Source organism: Vitis riparia, chromosome 4 (assembly GCF_004353265.1).
Source record: "Vitis riparia cultivar Riparia Gloire de Montpellier isolate 1030 chromosome 4, EGFV_Vit.rip_1.0, whole genome shotgun sequence".
Lineage (NCBI taxonomy): Eukaryota > Viridiplantae > Streptophyta > Magnoliopsida > Vitales > Vitaceae > Vitis > Vitis riparia.
Genome location: NC_048434.1, coordinates 3166270 through 3185905, shown reverse-complemented (window position 1 = coordinate 3185905; position 19636 = coordinate 3166270). Strand labels below are relative to the sequence as shown.

The following is a 19636-nucleotide window of genomic DNA, read 5'->3' as shown; positions in this document are numbered from 1 at the left end:
GTGGCGGTGATGATTTTGTTTGGATGTCTACCTGATCTGTTTGGTTTGAAAGAAATGTTAACAATGGAGGGTTTTTTTTTTTTTTTTAAGATAAAAATTCGCACATGGAGATTAAAAAAAAATAAAAGTTCTTAGAAAATTTAAATAGCAAGACGTAAGAAGAAGAAGAAAAAAAAAAAGACATACCTAGATTGAACAGTGCGGCGGAACCACCAAGGAGCCGCCGGGACAAGGGCGGCGAGACGGCGGAGAGAAGCTTGGCAGTGGCTATGAACGGCCTGGACTGGTTCTCTTCTCTTCCGTTGGGTTTTGGATGTTTGGGTGTTTTTCAGTTTGTATTTAAAAGCCACGTGAGTGGCATGTGTTTATTCCGTTAGTGTTTTAACGTGTGACTAACTGAAGTATTAATTTGGCAGTTATGAATAGTTTAAGGAGTAAATTGGCCAATAAAAAAGTTAAGGGGGTCTTTTGACCGGTAGTTAAAAGTTTAAGGGGTGTGTGAGCATTTTTCCCATAAAGTTTTAAATATTTTAATTATTAATACGAGGAGCAAAACTATCTCTAAAGATGAAATTCAAGATAAAACATGAAGGAAAGCTAATGAGAACCGTGAAAGCCAAATTTCCTTTTTAAATGTGGAGGAGTGAGCTTCCTGTTGGAGCATGAAAGCTACATTTGAAGAATGCAGGAACATTGCCATAAATCATCATAAATATCAACAAAACATTCACAAAGGAAAGTACATAGCTTCACTTGCAATAAACATGAAATTACTAAATGCAGTGGTATTTCTGCCCAACTAGGTGACTCGACCTACAACAAACACACTACCAATGACTATATAGTATTATTTCTTGAGGAACCTGTCAATCCAGTGGCTAGCTTCTTTCACCATGGATGATGTCATTTGGTGCCCAATCCCCGGTTCTGCTATCAGCTGCAAGTTAGGGAATGAATGTTTGTTAAAAGCAGTATAATTATACAATTCCGAAAATTATATGCATTCGCTAACAGCTATACAACTTTGAAAATTATACAAGGGAAGTGATCTGGTTTGGTCTACCAGCAAACTGTATGCATGATAGGTAATTTAAGATACTAAAAAGATTGTTATTTCATCTTATTCTTTTTTCAATGTGATAGGTCCATACCTTAAAATTATCAGGGCAATTGGCTTCTTCATAAGCCTTGGATGCTCTTGATACGGGAGCATCCAGACCTGCAAGTGGACAACGGGGATCTTCTGCGCCTGTATGGTCCAGAAAATGTTTCATTACTAAATAAACATTTAAAAACCAGCAAATGATCAATTCCTGTTGCAGTTATATTGAAAGAAATTATAGATGAGAAGTTCTAGGTTGACTGTGAAACAGACAAAATCTAGATTCTGGATTACCACTGGCCTTGTGGTCCAGTGGTATCCAGCTGCCTCTGATTAGAAAGTAACAGCAATGGAGTTTTTTCATCCTTTAAAAGTTTCAAGGGTGAGAAGGGTGGGTAATATATGATCTCAATTGTTCCTCTGATTTAAGTTTGACACTGGTAAAACTAAGAAATGCAATTTGCTGAAACCTCACTGACAGAGGTTTGTCACTGGTGCATTCTTTAACACAAGGAGGATTACGGTAGAAAGGAAATAGCAATTTTATCTCACAAAATTCTGGAGGCATGCAATTAGAAACAGGTGACAGGTTAAGAAACTATAATAACATCCCTGAGGCAAACTTCATATGAAAGCCAGTTACATTAAATTTGAATCACCAAATTAATTCACAACTATTGTGATCAATTTAGTGATGAACTGATTGTACTTGCACAAAATAAATTAAAATGTTCAATGTTTGGAATAAAGCTGGAAAAATGAACTAGTAAGAATATATTCTGATGAGAAATGAGCAAGAAATGCCATACCATTTAGAATCAACAGAGGACGGGGTGAAATAATTGGAACAGTATAAGGTGAATCAAAGCTGGAGGCTAAACCAGGAGCAATCCTATCCCAGACCTGGTCAGAAAAGTAAAATATAAGATGTTATCCAGCTTTATGTGCACTGCAGACAGGTAAAGCTCTATATGTGAAAGATGTTATCCCACCGTCGTGTTAGTGCCCATACTAAGATGCTTAACTGAGAGAGTCCACATAACAAAAAATAAAACCAGTTAAGGAAAAGGTCTCAGCATAAAGTCCCATTCTAGCTCTAGTGATAATCATGCAGAAAGTCAAAAGCAAATTAATTGGATATGAATATATGTGCATATCCAAAAATGTTGCTGACCTTCTCTACCACTTCTTTGTCGATTGCCCTCTTGCCTAATTCAATCCGTGCTTCTGCAACCAAAGAACTGAGGGAATAAGAGAAAGAAATATAACAGCAACTCCAAGACATGCATTTGATGCAAGAAACATGCTTCAAGAAACTTAGTACTTAATATTGGATGTATTGTGCACATGCCAGCACTAATGAAAGAAATTCACTATTTAGATTAAAATTTACTAAATGCAATCACTTGAGAGTTTTTCTCCCTAATTGAATAAGGCTTAGAATCAAATATAGTCACGGTCAAAATACATATTGGGGAAACATCAGCTTTATGCTAGGATGAACATGGCATAACCACAGTTAGAGTCCTTATCATGTTAAAGAGTCAATAAAAAAATTTCGCCGATATTTATTCCTGTTCTATATTTAGTTTTCTTTGAATCTACCTTCAAATACAGCCTTTATACTGTCAACTCGACCCTGCCACTTGTCATTGTCTATGGCCCATCGAAACCCCTACAAATTTAGTGCATAAACATTCAGCTCTTTAATGCCATCCAAAGAAAGGTGTTGGAAAGATAGTTGATAGTCTTCATAAATCTCAAAACATTTAATGAGGCACACCTGAACACCAATAATAGGGACAACCACTGAATAGCGGGTGTCAGCAAAAGCAGCAAACCATGCATGCATTCCTGCATTGCACAATGACCACATAAGTTTCCATATTACTGAAAGAATAAAATTTAATTTGTCGTCCTTTTAAATTTCATTAATCCAACCTCCAAGTGATTCGCCAGTGATTCCTATCCTATCAGAGTCTATATCTTCCCTCTGCGTAAGATAATCTGCCAATTTTATCAAGTCCCAAGCCTGCAAATTCAAAACTTTTAAGTACATTGTTGTGAACCATAATGATTGGAAAAGTAAATCATCTTAATTCCATTAAATCCTGAACCTGCAGGATTCAAAGTTTCAACTACATTCCTCTATGAGATTAATTGAAAAACCAAACCAAAATCATTTCCTTATTACAACTCTTGACTCATAAAAAATCACACCATCTCTCCCTCATGCCCCGCATCCCCAAACAAAATGTAACATGTCAAATTTTCTAAGAATAGGAAACAATCTAGAAAACTACTGAATCCAATAACAAAGTGATTGAGTTGTTACCGTATCAAATATGAAAGGCATTGTATCGCCCTTTTCCCATGATGATACAAGAGCCTACATTCAAATAATAAAACCATATTAGCATTGTAATGCTCAAAGAGAACTGAATTTCCATAACTGAAACTTGAATTGGTCCACAGTCTGATGGAAGAAGCATGATGCATGAGGATCCCTACAAGTTTAGGTCATTTCTCATGCAAGTGAAGATCACTCTCCTTAAGGGAAATCACTTGCCGAGGGGCTGTCCAGGCCATAAGCCAAAGAATTTAACAACTCTTCAGCCTCAATACAGTGGCAGCTAATACTAAAAGCATTTGAAACTGCCTATACACATCATCCAAACATATTCTGATCTTCTTACCTAGGTAATTTGGTAAAAGAAAAATTGTTAATCCAATTATCTAGATCAAATTAAAAGAGTATCAGTATAAACTACACACATCTCGGTAGGTGGTCAAATTGCTGGCACGTTCACCATGGTAGCGAGAATCAATGGCAACAGCTATATAGCCTCGTGAAGCATAAGCCTGAAACAAGAAAAATAAATGAGGCAATCTCCCATAGTCAAAGAAAGAACCTGATAAAGACTGAAGGACAAAGAAAAACAACAGCTGCTACCTCAAGCAGAGGACGTAACCACTCTTTACACTTATTTGTGCTATGCAGAAAAACAACAGCAGGCCTTTTGCCAGGGTTGTTTTCCTTCAGACTCAAGATCAGAACAGGCAAGCGTCCTTGCTCTCCTGCCTATTGATGACCATTACAGAGAAGGAAATGCCGATTGAATCAGTACCCAAACATTGAAATTTCTGATAAGAACATTGGGGAAATAGTAAATACATATATACACTTATAGATATTGAACATTGGCATACTATCCCATGGTTCTCATCTTCTTATCCATTTACACCACATTTCAGTATTTTAATTGAAGAATCAGTAAGTATAAATACAATCTGAAGTTCCAATCACCTCAGTAGTCAAGTAAAGATTTTCTTCATGAAGTAGATCCTTTAAATTGGTAATGTTTGCCCTTGGACAGGACTCCATTGCCTGGAAAATTGAAAGTAGGCCAAGAAGGAGTAATCAGGAACAACGAACCCAGAAAATAAAAGAGATTCAAAAATCATGAAGGAGATTAAATTCCAACCTTGCTGAAGCGAGGCCGAGGAATTTCCTGATAAAAGGGTTCTGCCACAGGTTTCGCAGGTTTCACAGACAGCGGAACTGAACAAGTCCAACAATTTTACATCAATGTAGCTCAAACAACAAGTAATTCACATCCTTCCACAACTTCAATCAATTCAAATGCATCGATCAAAAGGCTAGATCAATACGACTTTCTCCCAAAATTTAAAATTCAATATTTTTTTAAAATCTAGTCATCACAAAGAACTGATATCGGTCCAATGAGGTAGAGAAAAATTGCTTTTAAACGCTAACCAAACAGCAGTTTTGGCCTTGAAAAGCAAGAACAAAAAATGATGCCAAAGCTACAGTTAGGTTAGAATTACCAAAGAGAGAACCAAAATGAAAACATTTTTTTATTCCAAAAGCAAGAAAATCACTTCCAATTGTTGATCAAACAGAAAATTCTAGAGTTTTGGTTTGGATTTGTTAACCATCACTGGAGCGTCGACTCCGGAGGACTTGAAGAAACTGAGAACGAAGGTCGGCGGAGTCGACGGCTTCCATTTTCCTGTCTTGGCGATGATCAGAGTGGCGTGTTTGGAAACGGCACTTATAGGCCGTGGGTTTTGGCGGGGTGGTTCGGAAGTTGGGTATGGGATGGGCACACGTGCGGGTGATAGGGACTTGCACGTGGGAGATGTGTGGTAAGATTGTCATTATGGCTTAAAAAGCTGAGGGAATGATTGTTGAGTGGAGTGGAGTGGAGTTTGGGGAAAATTTCTCGTACTTTCCCGGGAAAATGTATCATGGATTTTCTCGGAGGAGAGAAATTAAAATAAGATACTGTTTTTAGTCTACCGATTGGATAGGGGTTGTGAGCATATATTCCATAGGTTGCCGAAGGCAATTCGTGGACGACACTAAGGGTGTGTTTGGATAGGCATCGGACAGGGGTTATGAGCACATGTCCACTGGTGACTTCGATATCAAAATTATACCTTGGAAAATAAATTTTAAGATGCACGTAATATGGATTTTTAGAAATTAATGATGGCTTTCGAGTTTTTTAAAAAAAATATAAATTATAATATTTTTTTATAATAACTGTTTTTTTTAATTTAAAACAAAATAAGAAATACGAATATTATAAATATAAAAATAAAATTAATATAAATAAAATATTATCTCATATCTATTTGAAATCAAAGTTAAATATAAATTATTATAAATGAATATATTTCTATATTAAAATAGTTTATTTAATTAATTAAAAATAATAACAAACTATTTATATAAATTATTTTAAATGAAATTAATTATTTCTTATGTACCCAAATGAAATTAGAGAAAAGCATTCCAAAAGTCAAAAGAGAAACCTTTAAAAAGTAATTGCTCTCATAATGACAGACAAATGGCACATGATCCGAGAAGGATATAATTGACGGCTGATGTTAAGGTTGTTTTAGAAGTTTCCCTTTTCGTACGATTACGGTTTCTTTCTGAGCAGCCAAACTGAAGACAAGATACCATCCACCAAAAGTTTTTATTCCAATCAGAAAAGAGCGTGAGACGAAGGTAGAAGGAAACTCCCCTTAGACCAAAAAATTAGATGGGGAAGGAGGAAGGAAAGCTCCAAAAAATTTTAAAAATGGAGGGTCGAAGTCATACTTCCTCTGTAACTTCGTATTCTTAGGTATTGGGCATAGCCTAAAGGTGCGTTTGGCATGTGAAAGAGAGAATCAAAATTCTAATAATAGTGAAATTTAATTTTCATATTAATAAATTTTTGTATATATAATTTTATTTAAAAAAATAATTCAAACAGAGATTCGGTGTTATTTAATAGCATAGATGAAGTCAATGGCAGCAGGGGATATGATTGAGTAGTTGGGCTGACCAGGTGAGATTTGGAAAGAGACATCATCTTTATCCGCATCACCCATTGGGAAGCTTGTCACCTGAAGCAAAACAACTTGATTAGAGATAGCTGCAACACCATGAAGCAATAGATCTAAGACTCTCATGTGTAATAAATATATGGGAGTTTCGGGTCAAAATGGGACATTTAACATCTAGACTTACTTTCAAATTAGTCTCCTATAGTCATATCATAAAAATATATATTTGTAGATCTTAATTTTATTTTTATATTAATTTTGAACATAATTTTATCTTTAGATTTTACATTCCAATTACATGTGATATTTTTGACTCATTTACATCATTTATTTATTAGTTTTTATTATTTTATAAATTGTTTTATTTTTATTTTATTTATTATTATTATATCATATTCTTTTTTTATTTTCTCTCTTCTCTCTCCTCTTTCTCCACGTCCTATCAACTCCACCTATTCCCCTTACCCATTCCCTTCTCCTACGCGTCTAAGTCTGTCATATAATATAATAATAACAAATAAAATGAAAAAAAAAAAAAAGATCTTTCTCTACTCTCCTTTCTTCACCTTTTTTTCTTTTCTTTTTTCCCTCCGCCATTTCTTCTTCAAGCTCCCTTATAGTAGCATAGCCACTCCATGACCCACACACCGGACATGGTTGATCCCCCATTTTCTCTTCCATTTTTTCCTTCCTCCCCATAAACCCTTCGCAACCACACCCATTGAAAATGCCCATTACCACACGCCATCCCTACTTCCATTCCTTTTTTTTTTTCCTTCCTCCCCATAAACCCTTCGCAACCACACCCATTGAAAATGCCCATTACCACACGCCATCCCTACTTCCATTCCTTTTTTTTTTTCCTTCCTCCCATAAACCCTTCGCAACCACACCCATTGAAAATGCCCATTACCACACGCCATCCCTACTTCCATTCCTTTTTTTTTTTTTCCTTCCTCATTTCTTTTTCTTTTTTCTATTTCTTTTGGTTTCCGTGAAACCCATCTTCATACTCGTAGTCAATCAGTCATCGTTGATGAGCCGCCGCCGCCGACGCCATCTCCATTTTCGGCACCGGCACCCTTCATCCTCTCTCTCTCTCTCTCTCATTCTCTTTCTTTATTTTATTCTTTTTATTATTTTTTTATCTTTATTTTTAATGCAATTTTTTCGTCTCCCAACCAGTGTCAACCCCAATTTTCCTTCATGTCTCCAAAAAAAATGTAAATTTATTTTGATTTATTTTATTTTTTCTTGCTTTGATTTTAATAGTAATGGTTGTTTGTGAAATTTGGGTTGTTGAATTAATATGAAATTTGAGTTTTGTTAATTAGTATGAAATTTGAGTTAATTTATTGTTGGTAAATTAATATGAAATTTGAGTTAATTTATTGTTGATGAATTAATTTGAAATTTGTTAATTTGGACTAAATTAGTTGATAATTTATATGGTTGTTATGCTCATTTTAATTATTTAATTTAAATATAATATAATATTATGGTATATTTTGGATGTGGGTTTGTATATTAAATTGGGTTGATTTAGGTTATGGATTTAGGTTTTCATATTAAATTGGGTTTGGATTATGGGATATTAAATTTAGGCTTTAATTTATCATGTTTTGGATTTAATTAATTAAGTTTATATTTTGACTATTAATTTGGAAAATTTAGATTAGGGTTTATGACATGTTAGATATTTTTTGTTAGGTTATATTTATTAATTTGGGCTCATTTTTAATTGGTGAAATTTATTGGACTAATTTGAAGTTTGATTTTAGGTTTGAATAATTATTTTGAACTCTACATATTTTTTTATATTTACACTTTGGGCTATTTTTATTTTTGTATGGGTCCATGTTGCAATTCTGTTGGCTAAGTACGAATTTCTGACGTGTGGAACATGAAATTTCATGGAAGAAGTGAGACTTGAAAAGCTATAGGAAGACATTGAGCTTATTGTAAGCTTATTTAGGTACATAGTTTATTTCTCACTTTTATTTGGTTTTATTTTTATTAGTTCTTGTAAATATTCGTTTGTATATATTTATTGAGTGTGTACATAATTGAATATCGAACAAATCGGAAATTTTGTTTAAATAAGAGGAATAATTCAGTAAATATGTTTTAATAAAATAATAATTTTAAAATATTCTTCTAAATGAAAGTTTTTTTTTATTAATAAAAATTCAGAAAAATGTTTTTAGAAAAAAAAAATTATTTTTAATAGAATTTGAATTTTTTTTTAATAATAATTGTCCCAAAATTTCTTTGTTTAATAAAAATTGTCCAAAAATTTTGTTGTAAATAAAGTTGTCCCAAAAATTAATTTTTAATAAAAAATTCTTTTGCAAATGAAGCTATGTTTTTTTCTTTTTAATAATTTGTGTAAATCACTTTTTTTAAATGAAAATGAATAAAAATACTTTTATGAATAAAATTGTGAAAATTCATTCTTTTATGATAAAAGCAAGTAAAAATATTTTTTGTTACTAAATTGAAATTTTGTAATAAATTCTTTTGATATGGTAAATTCCAAGTCTTTTAAAAAAAAAAAAATCAAATTTTCACTAAATGAATGAAAAGCGAGTTTCACCGTCGAGTGGGAACGTACATGAAAAACGTGGGTCCACAATATTTTTTTTTCATAATTTTAGTTAAAGCCTTAATTGGCAACTAAGGCTTCATTTTTTTTTTTAATTTATAATTTAATTAAAACTATTAAATTATCATTTATTATTGAAATTAAAAATATATACTTTAATAATAAATTATTTATATTTAAACTTAAAAATTTAGTATTACTTCAATAAACATAAATTGACGAATAGAAGAAATTATAAATAAATATTTTATTTATTAATAAATTAATAATCTTAAAATATTAAGTTTATATAACATATAAATAAGATATAAAATTGTATAAGTCATTAATTTAAGATATTTAATTTATTATTTTTTAAGATATTAATTTATTTGTATTATGACAAATTTATCTTTATCGAAATAATGAGATACTCTTAATCACAATTACCAACCGAGGCTTCAATTGATTTTTTTTTTTTTTTTTACTTTCAAATTTAATTAAAAACTATTAAACTACAACTTATTATTGAAATTAAAAAAAATATATATACTTTAATAATACAGTATTTATATTTAAACTTAGGAATTTAGTATTACTTTAATAAACATAAATTGATAAATAGAAGATATTATAAATGAATATTTTATTTATTAATAAATTAATAATCTTAAAATAATAAATTTATATAACATATAAATAAGATATAAAATTACATAATTTATTAATTTAAGATATTTAATTTTTTATTTTTTAAGATAATAATTTATTTGTATTATGACAAATTTATCTTTATCGAAATAATAGTACTCTTAAGTTGGCATATATAGATTTTTTGACAAAATTAGTTAATGAAATTAATTAGAAAAAGTTAACTACAAAATGTAATTTTTAATAGTTTCATCAAAATCACAAAAATACCCACTCAATATTTATATAGTGAGAAAAAAAAAACATATATAATCTCACATGCCTCCACAAAGAGAGAACCTATATGTAATTGATACTATCTTCCTTTTTGGTCGCTCTTTTCGAATTATAGTAAGTATTACATGTTACACATGAAGAACATCTATTTGTGATAAAGTTGGAGTTGGAAATAAATGTGGTGGTGGAGGTAGCAATCTAAGTCGACGTATGCCACACCTACCCCTTAGAATGGCTGGGGATAAATATGGCTGAGTAGATGTGTCAGTCTGCATAGGTATAAGGACAAATATAAATGACTTTGGTGATAGTAAAATTGATGTCCTAAACTCAAGTCCTAATGGAGTAGCTAAGAAAGCATCTAGGTGCAATGAAAGGGGATCAACATATGGGGTAGTAGACACCAAAAGTGGGTTTGAAGAGGTAGAGGGTTGTAATGGAGATAAGTCTAAAAAGGTAAGGGGTTATACTGATGGTGGGTCTAAAGAGGTAAAGGGTTGTACTGATGGTGGATTTGAAGAGGTAAGGGGTTGAACTGAAGATAGGTCTAAAAAAACAAGAGGTTGTACTGATAGTGGATTTGAAGAGGTAAGGGTCTAAAGAAATAGGGGATTGTATTGATGGTGGGTTTGAAAATGTAGAGTGGGATTGCATTGATGGTAGGTCTAAAGAAATGGGTGACTGTACTAATCTTGAGGATAAAAAGGTAGGGAGCTGTAATGATGCTGACACTAACAAGGTGATGGGCTAACGACTAATTTATTATTAAAATATGTATTTTTAATTTAAATAATAAATTATAATTTAATAATTTTTAATTAAAAAAATAACTGAAGCCTCAGTTAACAATTGAGGCTTTAGTTCAAAAAATGAAGCCTCAATTATCAATTGAGACTTCAGTTAAAAAAATTAAAGTCTCAATTGGCGATTGCGACTTCAATTCAAAAATGAAGTCTCAGTTATCAATTGAGAGTTCAGTTAAAAAAATAATAAATTTAATTTAAAGTATATATTTTTAATTTAAATAATAAATTATAATTTAATTTTTTTTAATTAAATTTTAAATTAAAAAAATAACTCAATTGACAATTGAGGCTTTAGTTCAAAAATGAAGACTCAATTATCATTTGAGATTTCAATTAAAAATAAAGTCTCAATTATCAATTGAGACTTTAACTAAAATTATGAAAAATATATATATATATTTATATAACATGACTCCTACGTGGCACCAAATAGGCTAATTTGAACATAAGTTTCATAAAGTGGTTAAATCTTATATTTTCTTTTTGTAAATGGATCATTTTGATTCAAAACTCAATATATTGTGATAAAATAAAATAATATATATATATATATATATATATATATATATATATATATATATATAAAGGGCCCTGCAATAGTTGATTGTTGAAACCAAAAAACAATTTGAACTTCTAAAAATAGGACCCAGGGACCTCTTATAATTGTGTCATGAACAGCTAGAACTCATGACTGAAGAAGACTACAGAGATAGCTATATGATTTGAACTATTTTCCTTTTTGTCTCATTACAATTCCTCATCAGTGGGTGACACCACAATTGGATGCGAACCGGGGCTAGGTCCAGAGGTGACTGTATTGGTTGTCTTAAGACATTTGATTTGTGGATGGAGGGGGTTTTGCAGTGCCATTGCCATGGACTGCAGGGTTTGTCTGAGATATGCGAGTCGTGGCTGGGAAAGGAGGTTTTTGTTTTGCAATGCCATTGCCTTTGGCCGCAGCGATTGTCTGAGACATTTGAGTTGTGGCTGCGAAAGAAGGTTTTACAATGCTATTGCCGTTGGGCTCCTTGTGATTCCCCTTTCCAGTTCTAACTTTTGTGGCGTCATCCTCCAAGGGTTCTTGCTGGTTTCCTGTCTCGCTTTTGGCTAATGGAGAACACATAGTTTCTGCAATATGAGAAGAAAAACAATGTCTATTAGATCGGTTGAAGGTGTCAAAGACTCAAAAATAATGAAATAATTGATTTGTAAACGCTAGCACAGAAAATGGGAGGAACAAGTTTTTCACCATTATCGGTTTTTTTAAGATTTAGCAAGATTTCAAATCTTCAAACAGTTTATTCCAGTTCCAGGCCATTGTATACTTTTCTGCCTATGCGACAGGATTAATCAGTTATTTCTCATTTCTGTCATCAAACCAAACATGCCAATATTAGCAGTAATGGTAAGGCAGCCAAAGTAAGCTTCAATCAACAGCATCTGGCATTTTTTCTTGTATCTTTTACAGAAATATATCTCTAAGTTTTGACCTTTGCCTATTCAAAGATTTGGTTTCTCGATGTTGGTTTCATCACTACAATAAATTTCTAAACTATTTGGGAATGTCAACATATCTCATTGACATGATTGAACAATTTTGAGCTGTAGAAGACGTTTACAGGAAACTGAAATTGGCTTTTGACGTTTAACAAACTATAATAATTCAATGTTTCGTAACTAAAATAAACATTACCTTTTATGCTCCCACAAGTGATGAGCCTGTTAAGGAAATCCCAGAACTTTGTCAACACAAGTCTTTCCTGCTCTACATAAACCTCAGTGCAGGCTTGCCCATGAGATGACTTCACTGTTGGGATTTGACTACTGCCAACAACCCCATCTGGAGACCCACGAGCCATGAAGATTGAATCTTGCTCATCACACATCAACGCAAGAGTTCCAGGAGACATGAGTCTCCCATTTTGTACATCAGCTTGGTCTAATTCATCTGTTTGAACCCTTTCCACTTGGTTTTCGCTCAAACAAGCATCAGGCAATGGTTTCTGAACATCATCTGTCTGAAGATGTTCCCTCTCTTGAGTTGAAGAAATAATAGAAGTTTCAATGTGATCCCTCTCCGCTTCTAAAAAAAAAGGGTTGGTGCATATTAACGACTTTTTAGTAACTAACTGAAAGAGCACTTATAGCACAAACATACTAACATAGAGATCACAGTAAGAAAGATATTTAGAGGCATCTATTTGTCAATTAGTCAACGCATAATAGTAATTTGCTAATCAGGGTCTCCAACTGCTAAAATAAGCATGCAAGTAAGAAATATTGTTCACAACTTGAAAGGTAAAACCCCAAGGAACTACAAAAACAAGATAAAGAGAAGAAGTTTTCAATTTGGGAATAGGACCCAGAGAAAAGCTTTTTAGATTTTGTATTGTTAAAGCCTCTATGATTGTGGAGGAGCCAATACACTAATGGGAAAGAACTATGACTATAATTGGTTTGTGCATTATAAATATGGAGAAAATAATTTTTTTTTTCTTATACAGCAATGCAGGAGCAGTTGAACGCAATTGCACGTATAAAATTTCTTCTGATTGCTAAGCAAGTTCAGAGTATGAAATTGTGAAACAATGTTAATTGAATAAAATAAATCATTACAAACCAATTTCACATTCATTTGACAGTCAAGCAAAATTAATTATGAAGACTACAGATGGCACATGCATAATTTACAAGTACAATGATTCTACACACCAAGGCCACCACAAGTTCTCACCTCTCAAACAGTCAACAGGCACTAAAGGAAGTACAAGGTTGAAAAGTTTCAACTCTTAAAGAAAATACGAGGCAAACTTTTTGTCCTTATTCTATGAACACAATAAGAATTAGTAACGAATGAAAAGACAAAATCTTCTATCACCCTTCTAGAAGATTGTTAAGCGCAGATCTACTAATTCTTGCACACAATTGGCCTTCACAGTTCACACATAAACATAGACATATTATAGCAATTTAAGTTTAAATGATCTATAAAACTATGAAAGAAGTTAATTATGAGAAGAGCCAGTAAAAGCATTAATTATTTCGATATACCGATCTCAACCTGTGAGTGTTTTTCCAGCTTCCTGTGAAACTACGACCAAAAGAGAGCAAAGATCCTTCACATCTTGCGGTTGTAAGATGTCTGCTAATGGAGACCTTCAGCATAGGGAACGGTTAGTTTTTAAAGAAAAGAAAAAGAAAAAGAAATTCTTATCAACCATGAACTGTATGATGACAGGACAAGTACCTACCTGTATGTGAATTTTGAAGAACCCAATACTGCTGCATTATTTGTGTGAGTAACAGAAATGGAGGGCGAAGGAGAGACAGCAGAAGCTCTTAGATGATTATCCTGATTTAAATAGAACACATCCCTACTCAGTTTGTTTACAGAGTAGGTGAGAGGAAAAGAACCGGAAATCTACAACTATTAGGAGTAGGTGGTTTTTTACTTTCTTTTTCTTTTTCCTCCAAACTCATGTAGAACATAAGCATGATTAATTTTCAAGTGCTCTAAAAGTTGGACTTGAGGTTAACATTAAAACCACAATAGACCACTTCACAGCCCAAGATTGAATAATGGAAAGAACTTACGCCCATATATAAAGCTCCTTATTGAATGATAGCTTATCTACATTAGATACTTCTAGTTCAATGTAAAACATATAATCAGCTAAACAGACTAGATATTCTTATATTCAAGGATTCTAAGAAAAGATACCTGTTGAAATTGAGTATTCCTATGATTCGATTGATTGTTGGCTGTTGTACAAAAGGAGACCTCCTGTTGTTTTCTCTTCTTGGATGCCACAGCTATCCCATAGCCAGAGGATCCAATGGCCCCACTAATGGCAGCATTGGCTGCCTGTTGGATGTAGGCCATGTAGTTTCCATTGTCATGGAAAAGAGCCCTTCTCTCTTCACTCCCCTCAAAGTTCTTACAATCCATACATTTACAGTTCTCAGAGCACAGAATGTTTGCTTGAAAGCACTCACAGTACTTCTTGAGGCAACCTGATTTCTTGCAGTGGCATCCTTTATTGTGCTTTCCCACCAATGGGACTTTCCCAGCCTCTTCCTAGATTCGTTTTGAACAGTTCAGCCCAGAAAGAAAAGTAAATCAGTTAGCAATATTCATGAAAATTGATAATTTCACATCTTTAGGGAAATAACACATTTTCCTTCTTCTTGACGTTGCTTCTCTTTTGCAATGACACAAGATATTGCAACTTAAAAGCCTGATACTTCAACTAAAGTGGAAAAACTAAAGGACCCATATTGTAGTAACAGATAGCTATCACCTGAACAATAAAATACAACCTTCCACTAGAATGCAATTTCAAAGGAGCATGTATGTTATATTTTATTTCAAGTTAAAAAAAAAAAAAACGTTTTCCAATAATTGCTCTAGTTTAAACTGTGCATGCAAGGGGATCATGTTGTTCTTGAACTTCTTGGATGCATAGTATCAGGTCCCAAGCACCAATAGCTAAACCAGGTGCTGTTCCTTTCATGCATCAAGACTGTATGAATTGGCTTCACCTGAAAGCATGGGTTAGTAGTGGATTGTGTCCTCCTATATATAGGTCATTTCATGAAAGAATTGAAAAACAGTGTATCCCACTAGCAAAAGTAGAAACCTAATTTATGATAGATGCATTATGGAAAATGACCAAAACAGACTCAATGAAGAATGAAAGGGACTAAAAGAGAGGTGGAGAGAACATTCATTTACAAAGATGCTAAGAGAGTACAAGATTACACAAAATCAAATCATAAATTAGGAAAGTTCTTAAAGAAATTTTTTGATGAATTGAAGAAAGAATGTAATAGAACACCTACAAGTTAATTTGATAGGTCTGGACAAAAAAGTAGCAGCAAGAAATGGCCGGAAAAAATACACATGTACAAGGGAGTGATAACAAGCATAGGAACAGTTGAAGGCAAGGCAAAATGATTCTTAGGGACAGAAAAACTTGGGTCAGTGGTTAGCTGTAAGCCTGTGTTATTTATATAATCAAACGTACAGAAAATCAAGTGTATCAAAAAACTAAGTTTGATACACGAGGTTTAGCCATCTGATTGAAATTAAGGTTTTTTTTTTTATTATTTAAACATTTCTTATTGTTTTCTTGAGCATTGCATGTGCTTATACCTGTTCCAATTATAGCAACAGACAAGTTCTATTAAAATGATGATGAATTAGTTTAACTCACAACAGCAAGAACAAGCTTAATTATTAAAAACACCTGTATTTTACATTTATTGGTTGGCAAATAAAAGCTTTTGACATTCTGATGATAGACTTTCCAAAAGAAATACAGTCACCTAGTCACAAGGATAAAAGTGCCATTACAGTTCTATCAACGTATATGGTTATTTATGATGCATATCATAGCAGCTTATGGTACTGGTGCCACCCACAATGATCAAGATGGACTTAGTGCATTGAAAACTGTGAGAGATGACAGTGATGATGTAAAGCTTGTTGTGATGGCAAGGCAAGAACTGGACCATGGCCATAATAAACATGCCAAGCCATGGCATCAAAAAGGTAACAACATCCACTTAATAAACCTGAACAGTTTGACCTTGCTACCGAACTAAAAATTATTAATATAAAAAAGGAATTAAGAGAACTGAAAAAAGAAAATAAAAATAAGAATGAATCCCCAGTCTTAACATCCATCATAGCACCAACTATAAGACATCAATGACTGAACCACTGGCAACTAGAGCACCATATAGATCACTCAACGTATCAAGGGAATTCATGAGTAAAGTCCAAAATCTATAAATAAAAATCCAAGAGAAAGATTGTATATTCCATCTTCCAAATCTTAACAAAAAAGTTAGTGTGTTGCTCAAACTCCATACATGAGCACTGACCAAGCAATTATGGTTAACATCATCAGATAGCCATTTCCTTAGATCTTGAAGGAATTGAAATACTCACCCCACCATCATGAGATCCATGTGGACTATTAGCAATCTTTGGTCTGAATGCATTTGGATTACGGTCTAAGGTTGAACCAACTGCCTCCTTCCTAGCAGCGTCATTCACCACATTATTTTGACAGTTTGAACAGTGGCAATTATTGCAATAAACTCCCGACGCAAAGCACTCACAGTACCTGAAAACTCATCAAGAGCAGCTTTATAACAATGAGAAAGAAAAAAAAAATCACAACAACATGATGCACATCCTAACGTCATCAGCCAAAATGCCATATGGATTAAAATGTCAATAAAACCAAGCATCCATTCTCTCATCAAATCAAGATTTGAAAATACAAACAAATATTGAAACTTACATTAGATAAAAACTCAATGTACTTACAATTTCAAACATCGAGAATTTTTGCAATTACAATGCTTTTTCTTCTTTGGAGTTCCATCTTTCACTTCACTGTTGGATCGTGGTAGTGATCTTGGTGACTCTTGCTTGCTGAAGAAAAAAAAACACTTTAAAATAACATTGAGAACTTTGAGACTATAAAATATTCAGTAAGAAAACAATACCCCTATTCTGAGAAAATATATTATCTTTTTTGTAATATCAGATCTCCTAAAGAAAACCAATTTAGTTTCAGTTAAAGAGCCACAAGAAAGAACGGAAAGGCATGTTCCTTAAGGCAGTCAGAAAAGACATAGCATCTTGCTTAGGTAACAAAGTAGTACAAAAGGTATAACCTCATAGTCCAGAAAACACCCTTGAGATAAAGATTTATTGACTTAGATTGTATTTCAAGTATCACTAATTTAAACTCCATATGGAACTTGGAAACGGTGAAGGATAATAATAAGGAAAATGAAAAGTGAAAGAAAGGAATGGGAAAGAAAACAAAAAATAAGTTTAGTCCAATAATTTTTCCTCCATTTCTTCTCTAACCCAATATTTGATTCATGGAAATTTTGAGGAAAAATGTGAAAGAAAGAAAATAAAGAAAAATAAATAAAATGAAAGAAAATATAAGAGAAAATAAGAAATAGATTTAAAGTTAATGAATTATTTTTACATATTTTTAAAAATCTTTAACTTTATTTTTTTCTATTCTATTTAGAGATTAATAAGTTTTTTAAATGTATAAATTTCTAATTAATTTTAACTATACCTAAATTTTCTTTCTTATTTTCCATGGTAAACCAAACATGATAAATTAATTTTCCTTAACATTTTTTTTTTCCTTTTCTAAGTATTTTCCTAGAACCAAACATACTAATTTCATTCTTTTTTAAATAGATAATTACAAATTTAAAAATGCAAATTTTTAAGTAATTTTCATTATGTTTCATTTTCCTTCATGTTTCTTATAACAAACCAAATAAGAGAATTTGAAGTTACCTTTTTTAGCTCCTCGATACTTAGGGAGATCCAAACAGAGCATTAGGATTTTGAACTTTCCTCCACTGTTTTGTTGTTATTGTAGGTTTCATGGAAATTTGAAAATCACCATCGCGTCTTACATCTAATTTTTGCAGATCGATTGTCTGGAGGAGAACTTTTCACTGAAAGTCTCAACATTTTAAAAAATCCCACCATTTTTTTCTTTGTTTTATTTCTTCATGGCATTGACGTCTTCTTTGATATATTGATCAATACCTATATTTCATGATCTTGACACGACAATCCACACTAACATTTACACCAAATTTAGAAAGCAAAGAAATTACAAAATTTTTAAGCTTTCATTACAAGCCAAACAGAACAATCAAGAATCACAGAGAACTTACACCGCTTGCAATGTTGGCCGGGAGGGATTCGTTATCCGCGGTAACACCGGCACTAGTTGCGGCCGCGGCTGTGGCGGCAACAGCTGCGGCGGTGACTGTGATTGTAACTGCCACTGCGACTGTGATTGTGATCGTTGTGGCTGTGTCTGTAGCGGTAACTGCGGGTGCTCCGGCAAGATCACATTTGCCGAAGCTCGACACATCGCCGTGAAATCCAATTGCCTCTTCGCCGGAAAATCAGATGCCTCGCTTTGCTCCATTAAAATCCAGAAAAGATTTGTAAAAAAAATTGAAAGTAATCAAACGAAAGTCACCAATTTTTCTCGAAATCTCCGTAAAAATCTTCAACGACGCTCATCATAGATATTCAACAATAGCCAACCAAGGATTCTATCACTTCGCGCGAAGAATGAAAAAACGGTGTCGTCGAGTGGCTCGGGCTTCCGCTCTCGACGGAATCTGAAATAGCTCGTCCGAAGCGGTTGCGGGGTGATCGGAATCTACACCTGCAACTTGTACGGGGTCGGAGACGAAGGGAGAGACGTACAGTCTAGGCTTTTTCTCTCCTCTCCTCCCTCTCGAGCTTTTGAAATTGAATTTTTGAGACTTTTGACGGTGAGATGAGGACGACGATGATCGCACGGCTGACATTGAAAAGATTGAATTGACCGCTGAGATGGGATGAAAAACTGGCGGGTGATCATTAGCCGTTGGATCATCGTGTTTGTGTTTGTTAGGGAAAGAGAAGGAATTTGGCGCTAATCTGGAGTGAGAAAAGTTTTGCGGTTCGCGTCTTTTACACGTGGACGCTCCAGATTTCTTAGGGTGAGAATGGACGTGTGACATTTGAATGTCTAAGAAAATTGTCAGGATAGTGTTGAGTAGGAGTAAAGGCCAAGACAAAACGGCGTCGTTTCATGAAACTTTTTATGGGAGCTTTGAGATTTTACCAAATTCAACTTTCCGAAGTCCTTGAGCTACATCTTATAGATTAATTCTTTAAAAAGTTATTAGATCCATTATGATTCAAAATTAATCAATATATTAAGTGTCAATTATTTGACTTTAACGTTCGAACAGCCTCTTTGGTATTCGAACATTTGGCCTACCATTTATATT

The 19636-nt window shown here is 33.3% G+C and overlaps 2 protein-coding genes across 3 annotated transcripts; both read right to left on the bottom strand.

The window, feature by feature from the left end:
- Positions 1 to 626: 626 nt before the first annotated feature.
- LOC117912239 (putative esterase YitV) lies at positions 627 to 5401 on the bottom strand. The gene is made up of 13 exons (XM_034826753.1): positions 5060 to 5401; positions 4588 to 4664; positions 4410 to 4490; positions 4056 to 4184; positions 3878 to 3964; positions 3438 to 3491; positions 3044 to 3134; positions 2886 to 2956; positions 2708 to 2777; positions 2277 to 2329; positions 1912 to 2005; positions 1152 to 1249; positions 627 to 937 (listed from the first exon to the last, which is right to left on the bottom strand). The coding sequence occupies exons 1-13, from the start codon at positions 5283 to 5285 to the stop codon at positions 848 to 850; spliced, it is 1221 nt and encodes a 406-aa protein (XP_034682644.1). The 5' UTR covers positions 5286 to 5401; the 3' UTR covers positions 627 to 847.
- A 5986-nt stretch (positions 5402 to 11387) lies between these two features.
- On the bottom strand, positions 11388 to 19073 carry LOC117912132 (protein tesmin/TSO1-like CXC 6). Of its 2 annotated transcripts, none has more exons than XM_034826612.1 (8): positions 18518 to 19073; positions 17124 to 17231; positions 16740 to 16917; positions 14505 to 14861; positions 14035 to 14135; positions 13845 to 13939; positions 12477 to 12866; positions 11388 to 11911 (listed from the first exon to the last, which is right to left on the bottom strand). In XM_034826612.1, the coding sequence occupies exons 1-8, from the start codon at positions 18775 to 18777 to the stop codon at positions 11610 to 11612; spliced, it is 1791 nt and encodes a 596-aa protein (XP_034682503.1). In that variant the 5' UTR covers positions 18778 to 19073; the 3' UTR covers positions 11388 to 11609. The 2 variants fall into 2 exon arrangements, with proteins under 2 accessions (XP_034682503.1, XP_034682504.1); XM_034826613.1 differs by having other exon boundaries at positions 12477 to 12863.
- Positions 19074 to 19636: the final 563 nt, after the last annotated feature.